The 24,750-nt window shown below is 41.5% G+C and overlaps 1 protein-coding gene across 18 annotated transcripts in view; it reads right to left on the bottom strand.

Moving 5' to 3' along the window:
• Positions 1 to 24,750, bottom strand: part of AMBRA1 (autophagy and beclin 1 regulator 1) — a 229,519-nt gene that overhangs the window by 35,356 nt on the left and 169,413 nt on the right. For all 18 annotated transcript variants that reach the window (XM_066362220.1, XM_066362229.1, XM_066362213.1 and 15 more), the window contains 3 exons: positions 15,761 to 15,871; positions 1,844 to 2,032; positions 574 to 728 (listed from right to left, as the gene is read on the bottom strand). In XM_066362220.1, the coding sequence (XP_066218317.1) occupies positions 574 to 728; positions 1,844 to 2,032; positions 15,761 to 15,871 (455 nt within the window). The remainder of the gene's footprint in view (positions 1 to 573; positions 729 to 1,843; positions 2,033 to 15,760; positions 15,872 to 24,750) is intronic.

The raw sequence follows: 24,750 nt of genomic DNA, 5'->3' as shown, positions 1-24,750 counted from the left end.
AGCAGCTGTCCAAAGTCCTCATTCTCCATTATGATAACTCAGAGAACAGAACAGTTCATAGTATACTATTTTTATAGCTTGCTTTCTTAACAAACAAACAAAAAAAAAAAACCCTTTTATTTTTTAAAATAAATTTTTTGAGGTGACATTGGTTAAAATTATACAGATTTCAGGTGTACAATTCTGTAATACCTCACGTGTACACTGTACTGTGTTCACCCCCGAATTGTTTTAAATAGGCATAAATACATCATCAGGATTTTATGTATCTCCAGATTTAAGGTCTCACGTTGAGGTAAGGAAGTATTCAGCTGGTCTTTATCCAAAGATTCTTTCGGGCCTCTGGGGAACCCAGCTCATGATCCAGGGTGGGAGAAAGCCCCTGCCTTTTAATATTTCAGAGCTGCCAAGAGTAAAGCCTGTTGGTCATGGATAGGCAGGACTGCAGTCTTTCCTTATGCCTTATGAGCATGGTATCTCTGGTCCTGACGGGAGATCACCCTGTCGTCCTTCATCACCTTGCCAAGCCTAGAAGAGCTGCCATATGGTGAAGGCATAGGCAATGACACTCACCCTCATGGAGGTCTCGCCACCATGTGCCTGTTGCAGCCTGAAGACCTGGGCCACCATGTGCTCTGTGGACGGGTGCAGCAGGATCCTTCGTGAGGCCAGGCCCACCATCACATATCGGCCCATTGGGGACAGGCTCACTGAAATGGCATTGGGACCTGAGGGCCAAGAAAAGAGAGACACATTCCCCAGAGTTCTTGCTATGACAAGCAAATACTTTTTCCTTTTACTCTTTTCTTTCTCTCCAATCTACATCTTCGTTTGGTCATCATGGGGTTATCACACACGACTGCAGAGGAGTATAATGTACAGGTATTTAAAGTACCAGTATAGTGTCTGACACATTGAAAGTCCTTAATAAATGTTGACCATGTTATGGAATTCATAACAGATTCACATTTAAAATAACTGGTATCATAGCATAAACACTATTTGAAATCTACTTTTTCACTTCAAGCATTATGAACATTTTCCATCATTAAATATTCTATAAGAACATTTTAAAGGCCAATGATATTCTGACTTATCAATGCACCATCGCTTATTTAAGCAATTCTTCACAATTTGACACTTTTCTCTATAATAAATAATATATGGTACTGTGAACATTGTTGTATATAAATCTTTGTATAGTTTTCTTATTATTTCCTTAGAAGTGAGATTACTGGGTCAGAGAGAAATACATTTTGGCATTTTGGAGGTTTTTACTACACACCACCAAATGGCCTTGCAGTCAATGAGAATGTCCACTTCTCCAAGCTATGACCAAAGCTCCTTCCTCATTCCTGGCCATCACAACAGGAGCATATCACTGATGCTACCACGGGAGAGAGGACTCTTATTCTAGGATTCTTTTTTTTTTTTTTAATTTTTTTTATTATTCATTTTAGAGAGCAGAGAGAAAGGGAGAGAGAGAGACAGAGATGGGGAGAGAGAGGAGAGAGAGACAGAGAGAGAAGTGGGGAGGAGCTGGAAGCATCAACTCCCATATGTGCCTTGACCAGGCAAGCCCAGGGTTTTGAACCGGCGACCTCAGCATTTCCAGGTCGACGCTTTATCCACTGCGCCACCACAGGTCAGGCTATTCTAGGATTCTTTGGCAATGCTATCCAGGCAGGTCTCCTGCAAAGCGAAAGTCCTCTGGTCTGTGCCCCCATGAGGCAGGCCCATATGTGACCATCAATCACTCCCACCTAAACCATGCCTCCCCTAGGAATGCCATGCCAAGGTACCAGCATCCCTGTGTCACTAGGTTGGGCCTCCCATCCCTCACCAAAGCGCTTGGTGTAGAGCATTTCGCCCAAGTTGTGGGGGGCCAGGGAGTACACTGCCAGGATGCCTTCATCAGGAAAGCCCCTCTGGCTGCTGGGGATGAAAGCAGCCAGGAGCTGGCCATCGGCAGAAATGTCACAGCTGGCATCATTGTAGATCTTGCAGTTCTGAACCAGCACATTCACGGAGGCTGCATCAAAGAGAGAAAAGAGGGTGAGAATGTTTGGAGTTGATGGTGTGAAAAATTCTGGGCCAAGAAATTTGGGGGCCTTTCTAGGGGCCTGAACCCTCTCTAGAGATGCTAAAGGCTGCTCAATCAAAATGACACGTGACACGCAACATGAGAGAGAGGGAAGATATGGCTCCTCTACCACTTTAATAGGAAACTACAGTCAACACAACCACAACCACCTGCTGAGTCTTAGTTCACACTTAGAAAATAACATTTGAGAGATTAGATAAAGAAAAAGTTTTTATATATTGTTCCTGGAGAGCCATTCAGCAGCTGTTACAGTCCAAAAGATCAAAACCAGGATGAATAAAAATGGAAACCACTGATTCCAAGAAAAAGGTGATACAAGTACAGCTTCCTTGGGGCGTGACTCCTATTGTATACCTGCTTTGTGACCCTGAAGGAGGAAGTCATTTCACAAATGTGTGCCTTACTTTCTCATTTAAGAGAAGTGGAACACTTACAAACATCAGTCTTCCAGACAGCTCCTTGCTAACACTAATCCCTAACTCCACAAGACAGGATAAAGAGAAAAAAAGCCTGGCCCTGACTGGATGGTTGGTCTTCTTTTCATTTCTCACTATGCTCCGTGCCTTATCCATACCATAAGCCAGTATCCATGGGAAGCCCCAGTCTGCACGTGGCATTACTGAGAATTACGCATGGGTCAGCTAAGCAGCAGATCAGCACAAGGGAGTGTATGGGGGTTGTGCAGGAATGTCTGCTGGTGGAGAGAATCTGCTCTATTTCAAATGTGACTGTGCCTGTTGGCTTTGTTTCAGTTTTCATTGGAATCCTTCTCCAAGGCCCACTGTGCAATGATGCCCTGCTAGGGGAAAGTGGCTTAACCTTGATGCGAACACCAGAGTGCTCACATCACGGCACAAGCAACAGCATAACATATCCAAATGTATGAAGCTACTTTGGGCTTTGTATCATTTAGGTCCAACTTATATATGCACACTCAGAGAGACTTTACTCCTCTTATTAGAAGAAAATTATTTGGAGGTCGGCTGTCAGAAGTATTATGGTTTTAAAAAAAAGGCACACTCAGTTGCTCTCATCAGATTCCAGGTGATGTACTCCTATAAGCCAAAAAGCATGACCTGAGAGGTCAAGGGCAAGTATCCCCAGGATATTACCTTAAGGAAAAGAAAACACATATTTTTCAGATGCCTTGAAGCTTATGGGATCAGGGACTCAGAGGGATTTTTAAAATGTGATCTTCACTCCCCTCTTCCTGTGTGTTGTTAACAAAGCCACAGAGATGACAGAGTAGATCAAAAAAGACATAAGAACACATTGATTAGGCTATTGTGCCAACTCTTGGGGGCTGACACCAACAGAACCATTACGCATAGAACCGAGTAGGGACCACAAGGATGGTTCTGTTTGCTAACTAATAAAATAATGACATCCAAATACTCACTGCTATCACCATTAGGGCTCTGTACTGCTCAACTTCCAACCCACCATCTGCTCTAGCCTGCATGGCTAGATTTATCCAGTTAGCACTGAGACTGTCTGCTCCTTATTCAGGGTCTCTAGGCTGTTGCCAAAAAGATGACAATCTCTTCCTCCTTCCCTGGATTGACACTTGACTCCATTTGGGGATACAGAACCAAAAGAATTGGGAAAGCTTCAGAAGTGAGTCCATCTTGATTTTCTAACCTTGATATTGGCACAACTCAGAAAAAAAACCCTGACAATTTAGACTATAATCATCAAAGTTTTCACAAATATTAAGTAAGGCATGAAAATAAATAGGGAAGGAGATGGGACACTGTGGACTTGGAGACAGCTTTGCAGTTACTATTTTATCCACATTTAATGTCTTAAAAAATGCACAGTGGGTATTTTATGAAAGTACATTTTTCTATCTTGCTATTACGTAGATTTAGCTCACAAAATTCAGTCAAACATACAAAGCCTGTGATGACCCTCCAAATGCACTACCAGCATAAAAGCAGCATTAAATTGCTTACTGCCATGTTAATTTCTAAGAGGGGCCAAGAATGGGGAAGAGTACAAATAAGGTTTTCCTTCTTCTGGAAAGCTTGGCTTTCAGCCCCTGAAAAACTGGGAATACAGACAAAAAGCATTCTGTCAGCCTCAAATCCACACCACTGTGTTTGTGTGTGTGCTATATTACAATGATTCCAAGTCAATGGCCACCTTACAAAATTTTTTTTGAGCGGGGGGGGGGGGGGGGGAGTGCGACAGACTCCCGCTTGCACCCTGACCGGATCTACCCACAACACCTGTCTGGGGCCGATGTTTGAACCAACCAAGCTATCCTCAACACCTGAGGACAACACTAGTACCAGCTGAGCCACTGGCTGTGAGAGGGGAAGAGAGAGAGAACTAGAAGAGGGAGGGGAAGAGAAGCAGATGGTCACTTCTCCTGTGTGCCCCGACCAGGGATCAAACCCAGGACATCCACATGGCAGGGTGACACTCTATCCACTGAGCCAACCAGCCAGGGCCTACTTCACAAATTTTGTTCTCTCCCCGCCACCATGTTATCCAATTTCACAACCACTGTTACAACAGTGAGCCCACTGACATCTGCAGATAACAAATGAAAAGAGTGCTGAAAATTAACACAGAGCTTCTCCAACAGCATGTTGTGTTTCAGAAACTGTGCAGCTAGTGTTCCAGGCTTCACTTCTCCCCTAACGAAGGGAATGTGGTCGGTGTGCAGTGATTTGGTAGCTTCATTTTAGCGAGCACTGGGTGGTATGTTTACAATTTTTATTTCAAAGCCCTAATTAGCAACTAACATTTGCTGCTTGTTGTCTATTAACTTCCCACGTGGAAATGGAAGTACTCAGTTATAATGGTGAGTGGTCAATGCTGCAGTTCACTGGTGCAGCTTCTCAGGAGGCTGACATTTTGATGAGTTAATTTATACAGAGACTTCTTCAATCTCTGTTAATAGTTTTCTTGGGCCATAGAAAGAAGTGCACTAATGACAAGAACAACTCATCCTTTCTGGATTTAACAATACTGTAAACTGCCTGGCTTGTGGTGGGGCAGTGGATAAGGCATCGACCTGGAACGCTGAGGTCACTGGTTTAAAGCTCTGGGCTTGGCCCTGGCCGGTTTGCTCAGTGGTAGAGCGTCGGCCTGGCATGCGGGAGTCCCAGGTTCGATTCCCGGCTAGGGCACACAGGAGAAGCGCCCATCTGCTTCTCCACCTCCCCCTCTCCTTCCTCTCTGTCTCTCTCTTCCTCTCCCGCAGCCAAGGCTCCATTGGAGCAGCGTTTGCCCGGGTGCTGAGGATGGCTCTGTGGCCTCTGCCTCAGGCGCTAGAATGGCTCTGATTGCGGCAGAGCGACGCCCCAAGATGGGCAGAGCATCGCCCCCTGGTGGGCATGCCAGGTGGATCCCGGTCCAGCGCATGCAGGAGTCTGTCTGACTGCCTCCCCGTTTCCAACTTCAGAGAAATACAAAAAAAAAAAAAAAAGTTAAAAAAAAAAATAAAGCTCTGGGCTTGCCAGGTGAGGGAACATACGAGAAGCAACTATGAGTTGATGCTTCCCACTCCTCTCCCCTGCCTCTCTCTCAAATCAATAAATAAAATCTTTAAAAAAAAAGCAGGAAACAATGCTGTAGGCAGGTAGAGAAAAGGTGAAGTGAAATACAGACTACCATGTACCACCAGAACCGCTGGCTCCGCTCCCTGCCTTGCCTTACCGAGGGGTTCTCAGGCGTTAGCCTGCGTCAGAATCATCTGGAGAACTTGAGAAAAACAATGCAGGGGTAAGGCCTGAGAATTCACATTTCTAACAAGTTTCCAGGTATCTCTGAAGCTGCTAGTCTGGGGCCACACTTGAAAAGTGCTGCCTTACCAGCAGCCCTTGATCCCTGGGCTGTAGCTCTAGCATCCTGCCCTGCAGTTAAAAGCAAAACACATGTGAGAAATGATAAAGGGGCAGTTAGCTGTGTGTGCGGCAGAGAATGGAAATAAGGGCTAGGAAGAAAGGATTTTTCAAATCAAAACTGCTTAAGAGCTTTACGGGGCAGCTCCAGGGGGAAAAAAAGCGATGGAGAAGACAGCAGGAGGCCATGTTCCAGACTGCAATGTAATCTCCTCCTAATTATAAATGATTTCAAGTGAAAATGCCCTAGCAGGGAACGGGAGGGGCTAGAAATACTGATGCCTGGAGGAGCAGATGGCTCTGCCTTCCTATCAGCTCCATAAATTATAAACAAACACCTTGTACAAAGATTGATTTGTAGCCTGCTGCTGGCCGACCAGAGGAGGCCATGGGAGTGGCTGGCAGTTGCAGTGTTCTTGCAAATGCATTAAATACCGATTTGGAAAATCCAAGGGGTTAAAATCAGCAGGAAAATTTCCGTTTGGTTATCTCTGAGCCCCTCCTGTTTCAGAATAAGACCTCCTATGCAGAGAGCTCCAGGTGATACTATAAGCACTCCCAGAGGCACCCGTTACTACACTCTTGGGGTGTGATCTGTCCCATACCACTCAGGACACCCTAGTGACCAAATGCGATTTACCCAATAAGAGTTAAGTATTAAAAAGTATAATTCACAGCAAATCTAATGAGCTCTTTTTATAAAAACCATTTCAAAATTATGCATTTGAGGCCTTAGTCACAAACTTCTAAACTCTTTACAGATAGTATTCCAACTGAAATAGGTAGCAAGAATCTCTAGCCTAATTTCAGAAATACCAAAACTGTAACTACACTTTATTCAGACCAACCAGAAAACACAAGCAGTTAAGAACTAATGACAGGAGCCTCAGGTAAAAGTGACTATCATTCTAGAGCAGGGGTCCCCAAACTATGGCCTGCAGGCCGCATGCGGCCCCCTGAGGCCATTTATCCAGCCCCCGCCGCACTTCTGGAAGGGGCACCTCTTTCATTGGTGGTCAGTGAGAGGAGCAATGTATGTGGCGGTACCGCAAAGCGCGGCAGTGCTCACATACAGTACTACTTCCGGTAATGCGGGATGCAGCGTCACAGCTCGGGAAGCGCGTCATATCGCTTGTTACGACTAACGGTGACAAATATGGAACCGGACACTGACCATCTCATTAGCCAAAAGCAGGCCCATAGTTCCCATTGAAATACTGGTCAGTTTGTTGATTTAAATTTACTTGTTCTTTATTTTAAATATTGTATTTGTTCCCGTTTTGTTTTACTTTAAAATAAGATATGTGCAGTGTGCATAGGGATTTGTTCATAGTTTTTATATAGTCTGGCCCTCCAATGGTCTGAGGGCCAGTGAACTGGCCCCCTGTGTAAAAAGTTTGGGGACCCCTGTTCTAGAGGGTAATACCATGAAAAGGAATATGGGCTGTCATCAGACACATATGCCCTCAACTCCTAGAACGCAAGTTTTCCCTAAGGCCAAACCTCAAAGGAAAATAGGGCATTTATATATATAAAAAAAGCAGAATTCTACCACCACACATGATTTAAATGAGGGGGAAAGGCAAGCCAAGCTAAATGAGTCAATCTGGTTGTGCACGATGCTCTCTGATCAGCTCAGGCTTTACAAGAGCCATGATCAAAAGATGTAAGAAGGAACACAGATGGAGAATGACAGGAAGCTGTAGTTGGAATGAGGTGAAGCTTGTACAAAAAATGTTAAAGGCATCCAAAGAGGCCTTGTGAGCTATGCTAGCAGAATATCCAATGCCTTTGTTTTTCTGAGTGTTTTTTTAACATTGATTTTAGAAAAAGAGGAAGGGAGAAGGAGGGAGAGAGAAGGAGGGAGGGAGGGAGGGAGGGAAGGAGGGAGGGAGATCAATTTGTCGTTCCACTTATTTATGCACTCATTGATTGATTCTTGTATGTACCCTGACTGGGGAACCTGCACCCTTGGTGTATTAGGACAGTGCCCTGACCAACTGAACTACCTGGCCAAGGCTGTTGTGAATATTTTGTTTTTCTCTCGAGGAAAATGATTTCCAACTGGGTAGAAACAACATCCTAAGAAGGATCAGAAGCCCACTGCAGATGAGGCAACAGGTTAAGGAAGCAATTATCTTATTTACATAAACATTACTTTCCAGAGATGAAATGTTTCTCAGAGTACTGAAAAGAGACAGGTGTGACTTTAGAATTATGGCCATACTCTTCAAGAAACATGGAATAACCCTGGCCAGTTGGCTCAGCGGTAGAGAGAGCATCGGCCTGGTGTGTAGAAGTCCTGGGTTCAATTCTCAGTCAGGGCACATAGGAGAAGCACCCATCTACTTCTCCACCCTTCCCCCTCTCCTTCCTCTCTCTCTCTTCCCCTCCCACAGCCAAGGCTTCATTGGAGCAAAGTTGGCCCAGGAGCTGAGGACAGCCCCACGGCCTTGGCCTCAGGCACTAGAATGGCTCTAGCCACAACAGAGCAACGCCCCAGATGAGCAGAGTATCGTCCCCTGGTGGGCATGCCGGGTGGATCTTGGTCTTGTGCATGCGGGAGTCTGACTGCCTCCCTACTTTTAACTTCGGAAAAATAATACAAAAAAAAAAGGAAAGAAAGAAAGAAAAGAAAAAAGAAAGAATCATGGAACAACTTTCAAGAAAAAGACATAATAAAAATAGCTAGCACTTAACATTTACTATAATAAATGCCAGGTACTGTTCAGAGTGTTTGACATGTATTAACTAATATCATTCTCATTACAATCCTATGAGGTTTGTTCTATCATAATCTTCACTTCTGTAGACAAGGAAGCCAAGGTACAGAGGGATTAAGTAAGTAAGGTCACACTGTTAGGAGCTGGCTGAGCAGGGATTTGAACCTGGGCAGTATAACTCAAGAGTTCATATACTTAACCATTATAGGACAGGTGACAAGTAAAGTGACCAACTAACTCTTTCTATGCTTATAAAAAAAAGGAAAAGGAATAAAAAAAGCATCAGGCCCAGACCTTTGTATAAAAAATATAAGTAACTCCAATACTATTAAATTGTTTCTGACAAAGAAAAAGAAAACCTCCAAACTGTAACACAAGCACTATACTTATACCAAAACCCATATATTTTTAGAAACAAGGACAGATTCATCTCACAAATATCAATGAAATAAACTCATAATTATTAGCAAGCTAAATGAAAAACATTTAACATTAAAGAATGTGTCATGGCCTGGCCTGTGGTGGCGCAGTGGACAGAGTGCTGCCCTGGAATGCTGAGGATGCCAGTTGGAAACCCTGGGCTTGCCTGGTCAAGGCAAACAACAAGCAATCAATGAGCAACTAAAATGAAGCAACTATGAGTTGATACTTCTTGTCCCCCCCACTGCTCTCTCTCTGTAAAATCAATAAATAAAAGCTTAAAAAAATAAAGGAATATATCATGAACCAGGTGGGGTTTATTCAAGGAATGTAAGGATGGGCTCATAAGTACAGAATCTAACATAATGATCATATTATTAGATCAAAGGAGAGAAAAAACATCTCCATAGATGCAGTAAAGGCATGACTAAATTCAATATCCAGTCTTGATAAAAAACTCTCTAAAATAGGAATAGATGACTTTCTTAAAATGATAAACTATTTCTAGTTCAACCCAAAGCCAGCAATATGCTTACTGAGAAGAAGTTGGACGTTTTCCCATTAAAGTCAGGAACAAGATGAGGATGCCTGCTATTATTTAACATTGTTTTGATGATAGCAGCAAGTGAACTTTGGTGAAAATGAAATCACAGGTGCAAAAGTTGAAATGAAGGAGGTAAAATCACTATTATTTATAGGTAACACACCTAGAAAAACCATGTTTAGCTGATAAGTAGTAAACAAATTTAGTAAGATAGCTGGACTGAAAAAATAAGCTCATAACAATAGATTTAAGAAATGAATAGGATCAAATAAATCTTTTAACATTCCTAAGAACAGAAGAGAAACTTCAAGAAACTGAAAATCATATCATTTTTTACATTGGAACATATAAAGATATTAAATCTTAATATTTTTAAGCGAGAGAGAGAGACACAGACAGAGAGATGAGAAGAATCAACTCATAATTGCAGCACATTAATTGTTCATTGATTGCTTCTCATACGTGCCTTGATGGGGGTGGAGGGTGGGGTGCTCCAGTTGAGCCAGTGACCCCTTGCTCAAGCCAGAAACCTGAGATTCAAGCTAGTAACCATGGGGTCATGTCTATGATCCCACACTCAAGCCAGCGACCCTGCACTCAAGCTGGAGAGCGTGCACTCAAGCTGGTGACCTCGGGGTTTCCACTGCACCACCACAAGGTCAAGCTCTCCTTAGGTTATTTTACAAAGTTAATGCAATTGCAGTAATTATACTAACAGGATTTTTTTTCAGGGGAGTGAAGAAAAGAAACAAGGTCGTTTTTTTGTGGGTTTTTTTTGTATTTTTCTGAAGTTGGAAACAGGGAGGCAGTCAGACAGACTCCCGCATGTGCCTGACCGGGATCCACCCGGCATGCCCACCAGAGGGCGATGCTCTGCCCACCTGGGGCGTCGCTCTGTTGCAACCAGAGCCATTCTAGTGCCTGAGGCAGAGGCCACAGAGCCATCCTCAGCACCCGGGCCAACTTTGCTCCAATGGATCCTTGGCTGCGGGAGGGGAAGAGAGAGACAGAAAGGAAGGAGAGGGGGAGGGGTGGAGAAGCAGATGGGCGCTTCTCCTGTGTGCCCTGGCTGGAAATCGAACCCGGGACTCCTGCATGCCAGGCCGATGCTCTACCACTGAGCCAACCGGCCAGGGCAAAACAAGGTAGTTTTAAAGTCCATACATAAAAATAAACATGCTTGAGCAAGCAGGAAATCTGTATAATAAAATAATAAGAGGAGACTATCCTACCAGATTCTAAATCATAAAGCCTCAAAACTTAAACCCATATAATACTCTAACATGGATAATCATCAGACCACTGGGACAAAATAGCCTAGAATTACAATTAATTACACACAGAAAATTATTAAGAGGATAAAAAGTGACGTCCCAAATCAATGGAGGCAAAGAGATTATTCTATAAATTGGGACAAATAAGTAGTCATATGGGGAAAAAGTTGGATCACACTCTTCTTTGATTAGCTAGGTTAAATATTTCCTAGTAAGTCAAAGAGTTAAAGGTAAAAAAAACTAAATATAAAAGTGCTACCTGATCTTCCTACTGATGACACAAAATTTAAAAACCCTAAAAGGAAAACTGGGTAATCCTAACTACTTAAAATAAGTCCTATGAGAAAAATAAGCTTCAGCAAAACCAAAATACAAATGACAACTGGGAGATTCCTATTAGAAGTTCATTTTTTCATTTCTAAAGCGCTCCTATAAAACCCTAAGGAAAGACCAGCCACATAAAACGGGAGAGAAAGCACATGCACAGTTCGAGAAAAGGCCACACACACGGCTCAGTGCATGAAGAAGCACAAGCTCGGTTTGTAATATGAGAAATTCAAATTTAAAATACCTCATACTATTCTTTTACCTATCAGATTTTTAGATATCCAAAAATATAACACATTCCACAAGCAAGAGTTTAGGGGAACAGGCACTCTCATAAACTGCAGACAAGAGTATAAACTGACATTACCTACACAAAGGGTGATTTAGCAATATTTACCAAAATCACAAATATGCATCTTCTTCCTCCCTACAATTCCATTTCTAGGAATTTTTCCTATAGATATACTTGCACACGTGCAAAATTACAAACTGCATGATAGTTGTACAGCTAAAGACTGAAAAGAACTTGAAAGTCACTCATCAGAAGACTGGTTAAAAAATAACAATACCTTTGGACAATGGTATACTAGGCAGTTAGTTAAAAAGAACGAGTAAATTCTATACACTACATGGAAAGATCAAGATACATGATAAAGTAAAGAAAGCAAAGTGCAGAAAGAAGCATGTATAACATGATGCCATTCAGATTAAACAGAAGGTGGAAAACCATCTGTTTGCATTTGCTTGTATATGTGTACACAAACACACACACACACACACAATATTCTTTTTTTTTTTAAGTGAGAGGAGGAGAGATAGTGGGACAGACTACCACGTGCACCCCGACTGGGATCCACCTGGCAGCCCCCATCTAGGGCTGATGCTCAAGTCAACCACGCTATTTTATAGCACCTGAGCCTGACATTTGGACCAACCAAGCCACTGGCTGTGGGAGGGAAAGAGGGAGAAAAGGCGGAAAGGGAAGGGGAGAGAAGCAGATAGTCAATTCTGTGTGTCCTAACTGAGAAGTGAACCCAGGACGTCCATACTCTGGCTTATGCTCTATCCACTTAGCCAACCGGCCAGGGCCTACAATATTCTTGAAAAGACATACAAGAAAGTGCTAACTGTGGTTGCCTATGGGGAGGGATGGTGGGTAGATGGGAGCAGGGCTGGGAAACTCACTGTATATCCTTTTCTACTTAAAATTTTTTTTTGAATGGTGAATGTATTTCAAATCATGTTTCAGATTATAAAAGGAACAAAGTAAACAAAATATAGCAGGAACATAACTGAAAATAAATTATGGCAAACAAGTTCTAGGCCAGAAATACAGAGGTGAACAAGCAAACTTGGTATTTAATAAGGGAAAAGGTAGATTACGGTTGATTCCCAGCAGAATGAAAGAACCAATTACTGAACATGTGGCTTCTAAGTACTTAGAATGACATGACTGCTACTGAGGTTTCAGTAAGAATAAGGCATGAAAAATTAACCTCATTTTCATTGTCTGATAGGAATACCAAGAGTAGCCTATTGGGAAATGCCAGACAGAGAATATTTTGATTATTTTAAAGTATCTGACAGAGTCTTATAATCCCTTGTAGATGAGAGAAAAATGTGGGCCTCAGATATGAATACCAGCCCAGGCTGCTAATGCATGAACCAAAACTGACACAGAGAAGACCACAAGGCTTGGAGCAATGTCCTGATTCACTACTTTGCTAGCAATCCAAAGGAAGACAGAGAAAGCATGTTTATCAAGTTATTAGACAATGTAAAATCGAGAGAAAGTGACTCAAAGATTAAATAGATGTTGAGCGGCAAGAACTAGGAACCCCAATTGACACTGTTAAGATAAAATTTAACAGAAACAAATACAAACAATTGCTTCTTGGCCTTTTGGCAAAGATCAAGTGAAACAAATATAAACCTTTGGTTTCTAAAAGATTCAAATTGCACAAGTAACTGCAGGATGGTAGAGCCCTGCTTCATTAACAGACGGAGGAATTTCAAGTTACTGCAGACTCAGGAGTGATTTCAGAGAAAACCACTGAAATCTCAGGCTGAACTAACACTGTCTAAGCATCACTTAATTATGTACTAGACAGCTCTCACCTGGACTTTTTTACTCTGTTCTGGCCCCCAAAACGAAAAGGGAAAATAAGCAGAACTGCCAAGGATTCAGAAACCAGAAAACTGAAAACTTTTCAGTAAAAGAAAATGTCCAGCCCGAGAAGTAAGATTCAAAGGGAAATCACAGTTTATCTTCAAATAGCTAGAGGACTGTCACTTAAAAGAGGCACCATTAGACTTATTCTATGGAGATTCAGAGGTGGAACTAGGACCAACAGGAGGCAGTGACAGCTCCGTACAAGAAATGGTGACTTGGTACAAAAAAGAAGATTTTAACAGGAATTTAGCATTTCATCACAGTATGACCTGAAGTATTCAAGCAGATGAATGGGAGAGGATGATACATCCAATAAGGGGTTAGTTTCCAATAGTTAGAAAGAACTCATACAACTCAACACCAAAAAACCCCACAAAAACCAAAAGAACTCACGCCACACACAAACCAAACAATCCAATTAAAAACAGGCAAAAGGACCTGAATAGGTTTTCTCCAAAGAGGACATACAGATGGCCAATAGACATAGGATAAGATGCTCACTGTCAGCCCTGACTGGTGGTTCAGTGGATAGAGCATTGGCTAGGTGTATGGGCATCCGGTTTGATTCCTGGTCAGTGCAAATAGGAGAAGCGACCATATGCTTCTCTCCCCTTTCCTCTCCCTCTTTCCCTCCCGCAGCTAGTGGCTCGGTTTTAGCATGGCCCTAGGCACTGAGGATAGCTTGGTTAGTTCGAGTGCATAAGCCTCAGGCACTAAATATAGCTTGGTTGATTCAAGCAGTGTCGGTAGACAGGGATTGCCGGTTGGATTGTGGTCAGGGCACATGTAGGAGTCTGCCTCACTGTCTCTCTTCTTCTCATCTTAAAAAAAAAAGAAAAAAATATATAAATGTCACTAATCACTGGAGAAATGCAAATTAAAAACACAATGAGATATTACCTCACACCTGTCAGAACGGTTATCATCAATAAATCAACAAACAAGTGTTTGCAAGGATATGGAGAAAAGGGTACTCTCATGCACTGTTGGCGCGATTGTAGGCTAATGTAGACACTGTGGAAAATATGAAGGTTCTCAAAAAATTAAAAATGGAACTGCCTTATGACCCAGTAATTAATTCCACCTCTGGGTATATAACCAAAGAAACCCAAAACACTAATCTGAAAGAATATATGCACCCCTAAGTTCATTGCAGCATTATTTACAATAGCCAAGATATGGAAACAGCCCAAGCATCCACCAATAAATGAGTGGATAAAGAAGCTGTGGCACATATGTACATGGAATATTGCCACAAAAAAGAATGAAATCTTACCATTTGCAATAGCATGGATGGACCTGAGGGTATTAGGCTAAGTGAAATAAGTCATTCAGAGAAATAAAAAAACCATGTGATTCCACTTGTATGTGTAACCTAAAGAGCAAAATAAGTGAACAAAATAGAAACAGATTCATTGATGGTTTCCAAAGGAGAGGAGGCTTGAGGGATTAGGAGCAAAAGATGAAGAGACTGAGATCTACAAATCGGCAGTCACAAAGAGGGGCCAAAAGTACAACAAACGGCAATAGTTTTCAACCCTTTTACACTTGGGGACCAGTGAAAATAGGAGAATTATTTTGGGGACCACTAAGGCAGAAATCACCCTGAGCATAAGCGAATTTGACTGAGATCATTGGGTCTATAATCTTCATACAACATCAGGATGGTTAACTACTTCAAAGACCAGCACAAAATTTCTGGCGGACGGGTCTATGGACTGGCAGTTGAAAACATTGACATAGGGAATATAGTCAATGATATCATAACAACTATGTATGGTGCCAGGTGGGTGCCTGAAATATCAGGGGGACCACTTTGTAAAGTGTATGATTGTCTAACCACTATGCTGTACACCTGAAACTAATACTTCCCTAAGAGGCTGGGAAACTGGACTGTCAGACAGATGTATTTATGAATATATAAACATATTAATCATGACATTCAAGTCCATTCCCTTCAGATCTGGATTAATAAATTTAGTATCACTATAGTCTTTCCGCAGGGTCACAATGTCAACTCTCAGTCCCTACGCACCCCTCTTTCCTCAGTTCCACCTAACCTTAGGCTTTGAACAATGACCTGCTCGCCAGTAAGCTCCTCAAGGCACAGACTTCTTCATTCCTGTGTCCGCTTTAGAGCTGTTCCTAGTACTGTACCTAGTGTTATTCACCACTCTAGATATGTTTGCTGAACTGTTTAACGGAGAGTTGCAGAAATGGAACATGGCAATTAGCTTGTCAAGGAGATGATGAAAAGTCCTGTGCCCCGTGGGTTTCCGAGTTCTGGCTCACCAGTAAGACAGACCCCTTCCACCAATACCCCAACTCCACCTCTGCTTACCATTACTGATTTCTGGGAGGTCAAATTTGGTGAAGTCCCACCACTGGAGCCGGTAGGTAGTATTGGCAATGTTACTGGCCACAGCGGACTGTCCATCACCGATCACTGCCCCTAGTGGGGGAACAAAGAGAGCACATTATCATCTGTATCCACATGTTTCCACTGAGAACATAAAGCAACACTGGGATTAGTAGAAGAGAGGGAAGGGGAAGAACCCAGCAGGGCTGAAGAAGGCTGGCAAGTCCCACCTGTCAAGTCTCTATCTCAAAGAGAAACCAGACATGGTTTTCAAGAACAATTCTACATGGAAATATAACCCCATTCATCAGCCCCTCCCATTATTACTTAAACATTTACTTAGTGGCAACCACGTGGCAGATACTGTATACATCCTGTGTGGTAAGAGCACAACCTGAATAGACAGATGAGTTTTCATGAAAATGTGAGAAACAAAAAGTGAAAAAGAGAGGATACCTAATTTATCAGAGTCAAAATATTTTTATTAAGACAATATTTTATAATCCCACCCTACTCCATGAGAAGTTCCTTGAATCCAGGTTCACTTGTAACATCTCACGATTTAACTTTCCCTGAGATATACACTCTGTATGACATTTTTTCCTTGGTAACCAATTAAATAAAAAATGGATTTTTTAAAACAGGGTGACACTTTAATTTGCAGTTGTATTTCATTTACATGAACATGTCATTTCCTCCTCCTCCTCCCAAAGTGCATTTCATACACAACCACCCTTCTGATCAGACAGAGCCAAACCCTCTTGGGAGAACATTCTTATATGCTAGACAACCTAGCAACCTATAAATGGTATTCCCTGCTGCAAATCAACTCCTGCTTTGAGAAATGGAACTTGGTAGAACTTACTAGTCTCAGGACAGTGGACAATTCTATACCTATATTATTCAGTATCACTGTCTTCCTCCTCTGCACGTCACTGAAAAAGGGTGTGTGTGTTACTTTTACTTTTAGAGAACTGCATTTATTGCTCTGCTACTCCTGATGTTTTCCAATTCTTTCCTCAAATGGTCAAGACATTATTCAGAGAGAAAATGTCTTCTACACAAGCCCTGAAATAGACAGCACTCTTCTTATTCTTCTCCAGTTGCTGCAGGTCACTGCATGAGAAGACTTCCCACCATTAGTTTACTGATAGTGTCCTTGTCCCAGCTTCTATTTGTCAAGGAAGGTACAAATACTGTAATAGATCACTTCCAAGATGATGGTATTTCTACATTATGATTTTCAACATGGGTAATATTGCCCTCAAGGGGGTAAAAAGTAGCTCATGGGGGAAAAAATGTTAATACAACCACTAATCCCCCTCCCTGAGTGATGCAGTATATAAACAGATACACAGCATATCTATGGTATTAAAATTTCATGGGAGTAGAGCTGATTAGGGAAAAAATGTCCAAAAAAGCTCCTTAGCAGAGTAATAATGAAAAAGAGGTTGACAAACACTGTTCTAGAGAAATCAATATTCCAAAACAACATATTCTTGAAAATTTTACAGATTCAAAGACATAGCCCCAAATGGTTATGATCTCCTAAGGCCTGAGGAAGACAGAATTTGGGGTTGCTGTCAATGAGCCCATTGACATTAAACCCTTATTGTTGGTCCTGTGGCACATCACTCAAATGAGGTAAATAAGGTCCTGACCAGGAAGCTCAGTTGAACAGAATGTCATCCTGGTATGCCAATGTTGTGGCTTTAATTTCTGGTCAGGGCACATACAAGAATAAACCAATGAATGCATAAATAGGTGGAACAACAAATCAAAATGTTTGTCTATCTCCTTCTTCCTTTCTCTCTAAAAATCAATAAAATTAAAAAAATGAGGTAAATATATATATGCCTTTCTTATTAACTTTTACAGAAAATTCTATAATAATTACATCTGATCAGAAACTTTCCTAAACTTCTGGGTCATGAAGAGGTTAAGATTCCTATAGGACTTTCTTAGTAGAAATTTTTCTTCATTTTTCTAGGCCTCTCTGATAATAAAAACCATTTTTTAATTCCTTTTTTTTTTTTTTTTTACAGAGACAGAGAGACAATAGGCACAGAGAGACAGAAAGGAAGAAAGATAAGAAGCATCAACTCTTTGTTGCAGCACCTTAGTTGTTCATTGATTGCTTTCTCATATGTACCTTGATGGGGGGGGGGTGCTACAGCAGAGCATGTGACCCCTTGCTCAAGCCAGCGACCATGGGGTCATGTCTATGATCCCACGCTCAAGCCAGAGACCCCATGGTCAAGCTGGTGAGCCCGCGCTCAAGCTGGTGACCTTGGGGTTTCAAACCTGGGTCCTCTGCATCCCAAGCCAACGCTCTATCCACTGCACTACCGCCTGGTCAGGCCATTTTTTAATTCTAAGGTCTACCACTTCCCAGGACATAATTATTCAGTTTCACTCTGACCCAGTCTCAATTCCACTGAGCTTATGAAGTGTTCCCCTAGCTTGCTTATCTAGGTGGTTGACATCTCCCTTTGACCACTAGTCTCTCTCAAATTACTTTAGTTCCTTATTTCCTCCAACTTCTCAGAGAAAAGGAAATAATCCAAAGAAAAAAAAGGTGAACTGATTTTTCTCAGTATATGATGAAAAAACGCTAGTCACTAAAAGTAGGTAGAAAATAAATAAAAATAAACCCCATATTCTATGAACTTAAAATATGGGGGAGAAGATGAGAGCTATGAACAGGAAAAGAGTTCAGGAAAATCCCAGACGCCTTACGAGTACTGTGGATCTGTAACTGGGAACAACCCACAGCTCTAGAAGCGCACCCTGTGCGTGCCTGGCGAAATGTCTTCTGGAGAACAGCTGTGTGATAAATAAACTTGTGTGCAAGAGACTGGGGAGGTATTCTCTGCCAATAATGCCAGAGTGCTGAGAAGAAAAGAAGCCTGGCACCAGGGAAAGTCAGTTTTCAGTGCCATGTAAACATAGATTAGGGAGTTAAGGATGCCAACAACAGATTACTATCACCAGGTTCTCTGCAAGAACTGCAGGCCAAACAAGCCTGTCTCTCAGAAACATCAGGAAGAAAAACTACCACCCTACTAAAACACCCAATCATTTAGTAACCTCTGGCCATTGAGGTGAAGACACAGGAAATGGGCCAGAATAAGTAATGGACTGAGTGACAAAGTATTTATATATATAGGAAGCACTTAACTTCAGAAACCAAATCCTGAGACACTGAGGGATTTCTGAGGCCACAAGATTTTCTCTATAACAACAGAATGGAACAAGCTAGACTCAGTTTCTCAACCTCCACTGTTGATATTTTGGGCCAGATAATTCTTTGTGTAGGAGGTAGGGTGAGTCTCATGCAATGCAGGATGTTTAGCAGCACCCTTGGCCTCGCCTTACAGATAAGGAAACAAGACAAGTTGTAAAAAAGATGTTAATAATGTGCCTGACCTGTGGTGGTGCTGCAGATAAGATGCTGACCTGGAATGCTTAGGTCCTGGGTTCGAGACCCTGAGCTTACCTGGTCAAGGCACAGAAAAGCAACTGAGTTGATGCTTCCCTCTCTTCCCTCACCCCTGCCTTTCTCTTTCTCTCCTCTCTCTAAAATCAATAAATAAAATCTAAAAAAAGAAAATAGTTATTGCACATCTAGCTCAATGTCCATGTCCTTTAAAAAAAGGTATAATAATATCTACAATTTATAGAATTATTGGGAGAACTGAAACAATAAATATAATGTGATGTTAAATAATAAGTGTTTAATAAATGACTACCATTGAATTATTTTGATCATTTACTCCAATCTCTGTATGCTTTTCTTCTATGGGTACTGTCCTGTAATCAACAGCTCGTAAAAGCCCTGTAAGAGACTGGCCCAAATAATGTGCCAGCGCCAAGAGAGAGAAGTACTTAATTTTAGAATTAAGATCAAATGTCTAGGCCCTAGACTCTTTACAAAGTATGCTGTCAGACTGCAAGGGAATTAAAATAGAAATCAGTAACAAAATGATAACTGGAAAATCCTAAAATACCTGGAAATTAAGCAACACACTCTAAATAACACATGGCTCAAATAAGATATCTTAAGAGAAATTATAAAATATTTTGAACAAAAGGAAAATGAAAACACAACTTATTAAAATTTGTCGGATGCAGCAAAGTAGTGCTAAGAGGGAAATTTACCACATTGAATGCATATATTAGAAAAAGAATATCTTGGAAAACAAAAAGAGCAAATTTAATCTAAATAAAAGAAAAATCAGAGCAGAAGCCAATGAACTGAAAATAAGAAATCAATAGAGAAAAAAAATCTAGGAAACCAAAAGCTGGATCTTTGAAAAGATTAATAAAATTAATAAATCTCTAGCCAGGCTAACTAAGAAACAAAGAGAAGAACCAAATTATTAATATCAAAAACAAAAGGCCATCACTACTAATCTATAGATACTAAAAGGATAATGAGACTATTAGTAACAACTTGTCACCTGCAAATTTGATAACCTATATTAAATTGGTAACAGGTCAACACACAGTCTAGCAAAATTTGTAAGAAGAGATAATCTGAATAAACCTATACCTATTAAATTGATACAATCATTAATAACCCCCCAAAACAGAAAGCATCTAGGCTCAAGTAGGTTCACTGGTAAATTCTTCCAAACATCAGCTTGAGCCCAAGGTCACTCGTTCTGCTATATCCCCCGGGTCAAGTCACATATGAGAAAGCAATCAATGAACAACTGAAGTGCAGCAACAAAGAATTGATGCTTCTCATCTCTCCCCCTTCTTGTCTGTCCCTCTCTCTGTAAAAAAGAAAAAGTAAAAGAAACTTTCTACAATCTCTTCTAGAAAACAGAAGTGGGACTACTTCCTGACTCGCTCTATGAGGCCAGCATTATCCAATACCAAAAGCAGATAAAGACATTGAAGGGAAAAAAAAACAACCTATAGACTAACATCTCTCATCAACATAGAAGCAAATATCCTCAATAAAGTATTAGCAAATCAAGTTTAAAAATGTATAAAAAATATACACATTATATTCAAGTGGGATTTATTCCAGATATGCAAAGTTGGTTTGACATTTGAAATTAAACTAATATAATCCATCACATCAAGATAAAGAAGATAATCTTATGACCATATAAAGAGAACCAGAAAAAGCATTTGACCAAATCCAACACCTACTCTTTTTTTTTTTAATTTTAAATATTTATTTTTTTTTTTTTTACAGAGACAGAGTGAGTCAGAGAGAGGGATAGACAGGGACAGACAGACAGGAACGGAGAGAGATGAGAAGCATCAATCATTAGTTTTTCACTACGCGTTGCAACACCTTAGTTGTTCATTGATTGCTTTCTCATATGTGCCTTGACCACGGGCCTTCAGCAGACTGAGTAACTTCTTGCTGGAGCCAGCGACCTTGGGTTCAAGCTGGTGGGCTTTTGCTCAAACCAGATGAGCCCGTGCTCAAGCTGGCAACCTCAGGGTCTCGAACCTGGGTCCTCGGCATCCCAGTCCGACGCTCTATCCACTGCGCCACCACCTGGTCAGGCCCAACACTTACTCTTGATAAAAACTACCAGCAAATTAGGAAGAAAGGAGAATTTCCTCAATTTGATAAAGAGTATCTATAAAAAAAAATTTATAGCTAAAATCATACAAGTGTATGGTGGTGGAAGATGATTTGACTTTGGGTGGTAGGCACACAATGCAGTATACAGATCATGTATCATAGAAATGTACACTTCAACCTGACTGGTGGTGGTACAGTGGATATAGCCTTGACCTGGGACACTGAGGTCCCAGGTTCAAAATCCTGAGGTGACCAGCTTGAGCAGGGATCATCGACATAATTCCATGTTCACTGGCTTGAGCCCAAGAACACTGGCTCGGCTGGAGCCCCTCACCCCCACCCCCCGGTCAAGGCATGTATGCTGCGACTACAAGCTAATGCTTCTCATCTCTCTCCCTTCCTGTCTCTCTCTCTCTAAGGGCAAAAGAAAAAAACGTACACTTGAAACCTATATAATCTTATTAACCAATATCACTTCAATAAATTAATTTTAAAAAAAGAAACTAACATTCAACTTTTGCTATAGCAAATGTTATATGCCATTTTCAGAACAGTAGAAAACTTACCATTGTTTGCTTTCTTAATTAAATCTATGATGCTGATAATAAAATAAAATAATAAAATAAAATAAAATAAAATCATACTTAACAGTGAAAAACTATAAGCTTTTCAACCTTGTCTGGGAACATGCAAGTATATCTCCTCTTCAACACTGTATACTGTATGGAAGTCCTAGCTAGTGCAGTAAGACAAAAAAATGTAAATAAGTATACAGATTGGAGAGAAACAAATAAAACAGTCTTTATTTACAGATGACATGGTGCCTATGTAGAAAACCCCAAATAATAAAAACAATTAACTCCTGGAACTAGTAAGTGATTCTATCAAGGCTGCAGCATATAAAGTTAATATACAAAAAAGTCAACTGCTTTCCTAAATACCAGCAATAAGCAATTGAGTAATCGGTGTTTGAAACTTAAAATACAATAGCATTTATATTAGACTAAATAAATACTTAGGTATAAATTTTTTTAAAAATGTGTTAAGATCTATATGATGAATATTACAAACCTTTTTTTTTTTTTAATTTAAGCGAGAAAAAGAGAGACAGGAAAGGAGAGAGATGAGAAGCATCAACTCACAGTTGTGGCACTTTGGCAGTTCATTGATTGCTCTAATATGTGCCTTGACCGGGGGGACTCCAATTGAGCCAGTGACCCCTTGTTCAAGGCCAGCAACCCTGTGCTCAAAGTAGCAACCTTGGGCTTCAAGTCAGTGACCCCTGGGCTCAAGCCAGCGACCATGGTGTCATGTCCATGATCCCCCACTCAAGCTGGCAAGCCCATTCTCATGCTGGTTATCCCAAGGTTTCAAATCTAGGTCCTTAGCATCCCAGGTCGATGCTCCATGCACTGTGCCACCACCTGGTCAGGCCATTGGGTGATTCTTGTTCATGCACTGACTGGGGATCAAATTTGCAACCTTGGCGTATCTGGACAGTACTCTAACTAAATGTGCTACCCAGACAGGGCCTAGGAATAAAATCTTAATTGTCATGACAGTCACATGCATCTCTGCCTCTGCTTCTCTCAGACTCTTCTTTTGTTGCTTGAAAAGGAGAATAAGAAGCTGCCTTTTTTCTAAAGTTTTTTTAGCTTCTCTTCGAGATCTGTTCTTGAGCAAGGAAATGAAGAGTATGATTCAACAGTACAGTAAAAACATGAACAATAGGAATCATTAGCAAATCTATCAGAAAAGCTAATTTGGGAGGGTAAAAAAGGGCACAAGTTACAAAGAAGGAAACAAATTATATTTTAGTCCTATAAATTTGTTTAATTTGAGGCTGCCTCATTCAGAAAGGACATCTCGATATACTGCTGCTGGAAGACAGACAAGAATGGAGCTGGGGGCACAAACACTCAACCTGGAAACACAATTACTATTTTTCTGCTTGATTGTGATATAAAGCCAAGAACCAGCATGCTAATTGGTCAGTGGAACTGAGACTAGAAACCCCAGGTTAGGTTTCTACCATGAACAACTTACCAACTTTTCAAAATTCTTCTTAGAAAGCTGGTCACAAAGGACTACATACTGTATGATTCCACTTACATGAAATGTCTAGAACAGGCAAAGCTATCACAACAAAAAGTAGATCAGTAGTTGCCTAGGGCTAGAGAGTGACAGGGAGAGTAATTAGAGAAATAAATACTAAGGGGTATGGGGATTTTAGCAGGTGACAAAAATGTTCTAAAATATATAGTGGCGGCCCTGGCAGGTTGGCTCAGCGGTAGAGCGTCGGCCTGGCGTGCGGGGGACCCGGGTTCGATTCCCCATTCCCGGCCAGGGCACATAGGAGAAGTGCCCATTTGCTTCTCCACCCCCCTCCCCTCCTTACTCTCTGTCTCTCTATTCCCCTCCCGCAGCCAAGGCTCCATTGGAGCAAAGATGGCCCGGGCGCTGGGGATGGCTCCTTGGCCTCTGCCCCAGGCACTAGAGTGGCTCTGGTCGCAGCATAGCGAGGCCCTGGAGGGGCAGAGCATCGCCCCCTGGTGGGCAGAGCTTCGCCCCTGGTGGGCGTGCCGGGTGGATCCCGGTCGGGCGCATGCGGGAGTCTGTCTGACTGTCTCTCCCCGTTTCCAGCTTCAGAAAAATACAAAAAAAGAAAAAATATATATATAGTGGCAATGATTGTAAAACTCTGTGACTATAGTAAAAACCACTGAGCTGTACAGTTTAAATAGGTAGGTGAACTACATAGTATATGAATTCTACCTCTATAAGGCTATTACTAAAAAATACTATTCGGGCCTGACCAGGCGGTGGCGCAGTGGATAGAGCATCGGTCTGGAATGCCGAGGACCCAGGTTCCAGACCCTGAGGTCGCCAGATTGAGCACGGGCTTATCTGGTTTGAGCAAAAGCTCACCAGCTTGGACCCAAGGTCGTTGGCTTGAGCAAGGGGTTACTTGGTCTGCTGAAGGCCCGCGGTCAAGGCACATCTATCCCTATCACTCCCTCTGACTCTCTCTGTCTCTGTAAAAAAAAAAAAGGCATAAAAAATACTATTCAGTATAAATTTGGGGCTTTGTGAAGTAAAAAATGGCAATCTCATTTTTGGTATCCCTTTGCATTTCTTTAATAATTTAGAGTATTGGTGAGCATCTTTTTATCTGTTTATTGGCTTATCATTTCTTTTAGTGTATAATGCCTACCCACACCTTATGTGCATTTTTATGTTTGGTTATTTGTAGACTGATAGATTTAAGTTCTTTTTTTTGTTTGTTTTGTTTTTCTGAAGCTGGAAACGGGGAGAGACAGTCAGACAGACTCCCACATGCGCCTGACCGGGATCCACCCGGCACGCCCACCAGGGGCGAAGCTCTGCCCACCAGGGGGTGATGCTCTGCCCCTCCGGG

Source organism: Saccopteryx leptura, chromosome 1, assembly GCF_036850995.1.
Source record: "Saccopteryx leptura isolate mSacLep1 chromosome 1, mSacLep1_pri_phased_curated, whole genome shotgun sequence".
NCBI classification, from domain to species: Eukaryota; Metazoa; Chordata; class Mammalia; order Chiroptera; family Emballonuridae; genus Saccopteryx; species Saccopteryx leptura.
The sequence above is the reverse complement of the archived record's forward strand: the minus strand, read 5'-3'. Positions and strand labels throughout refer to the sequence as shown.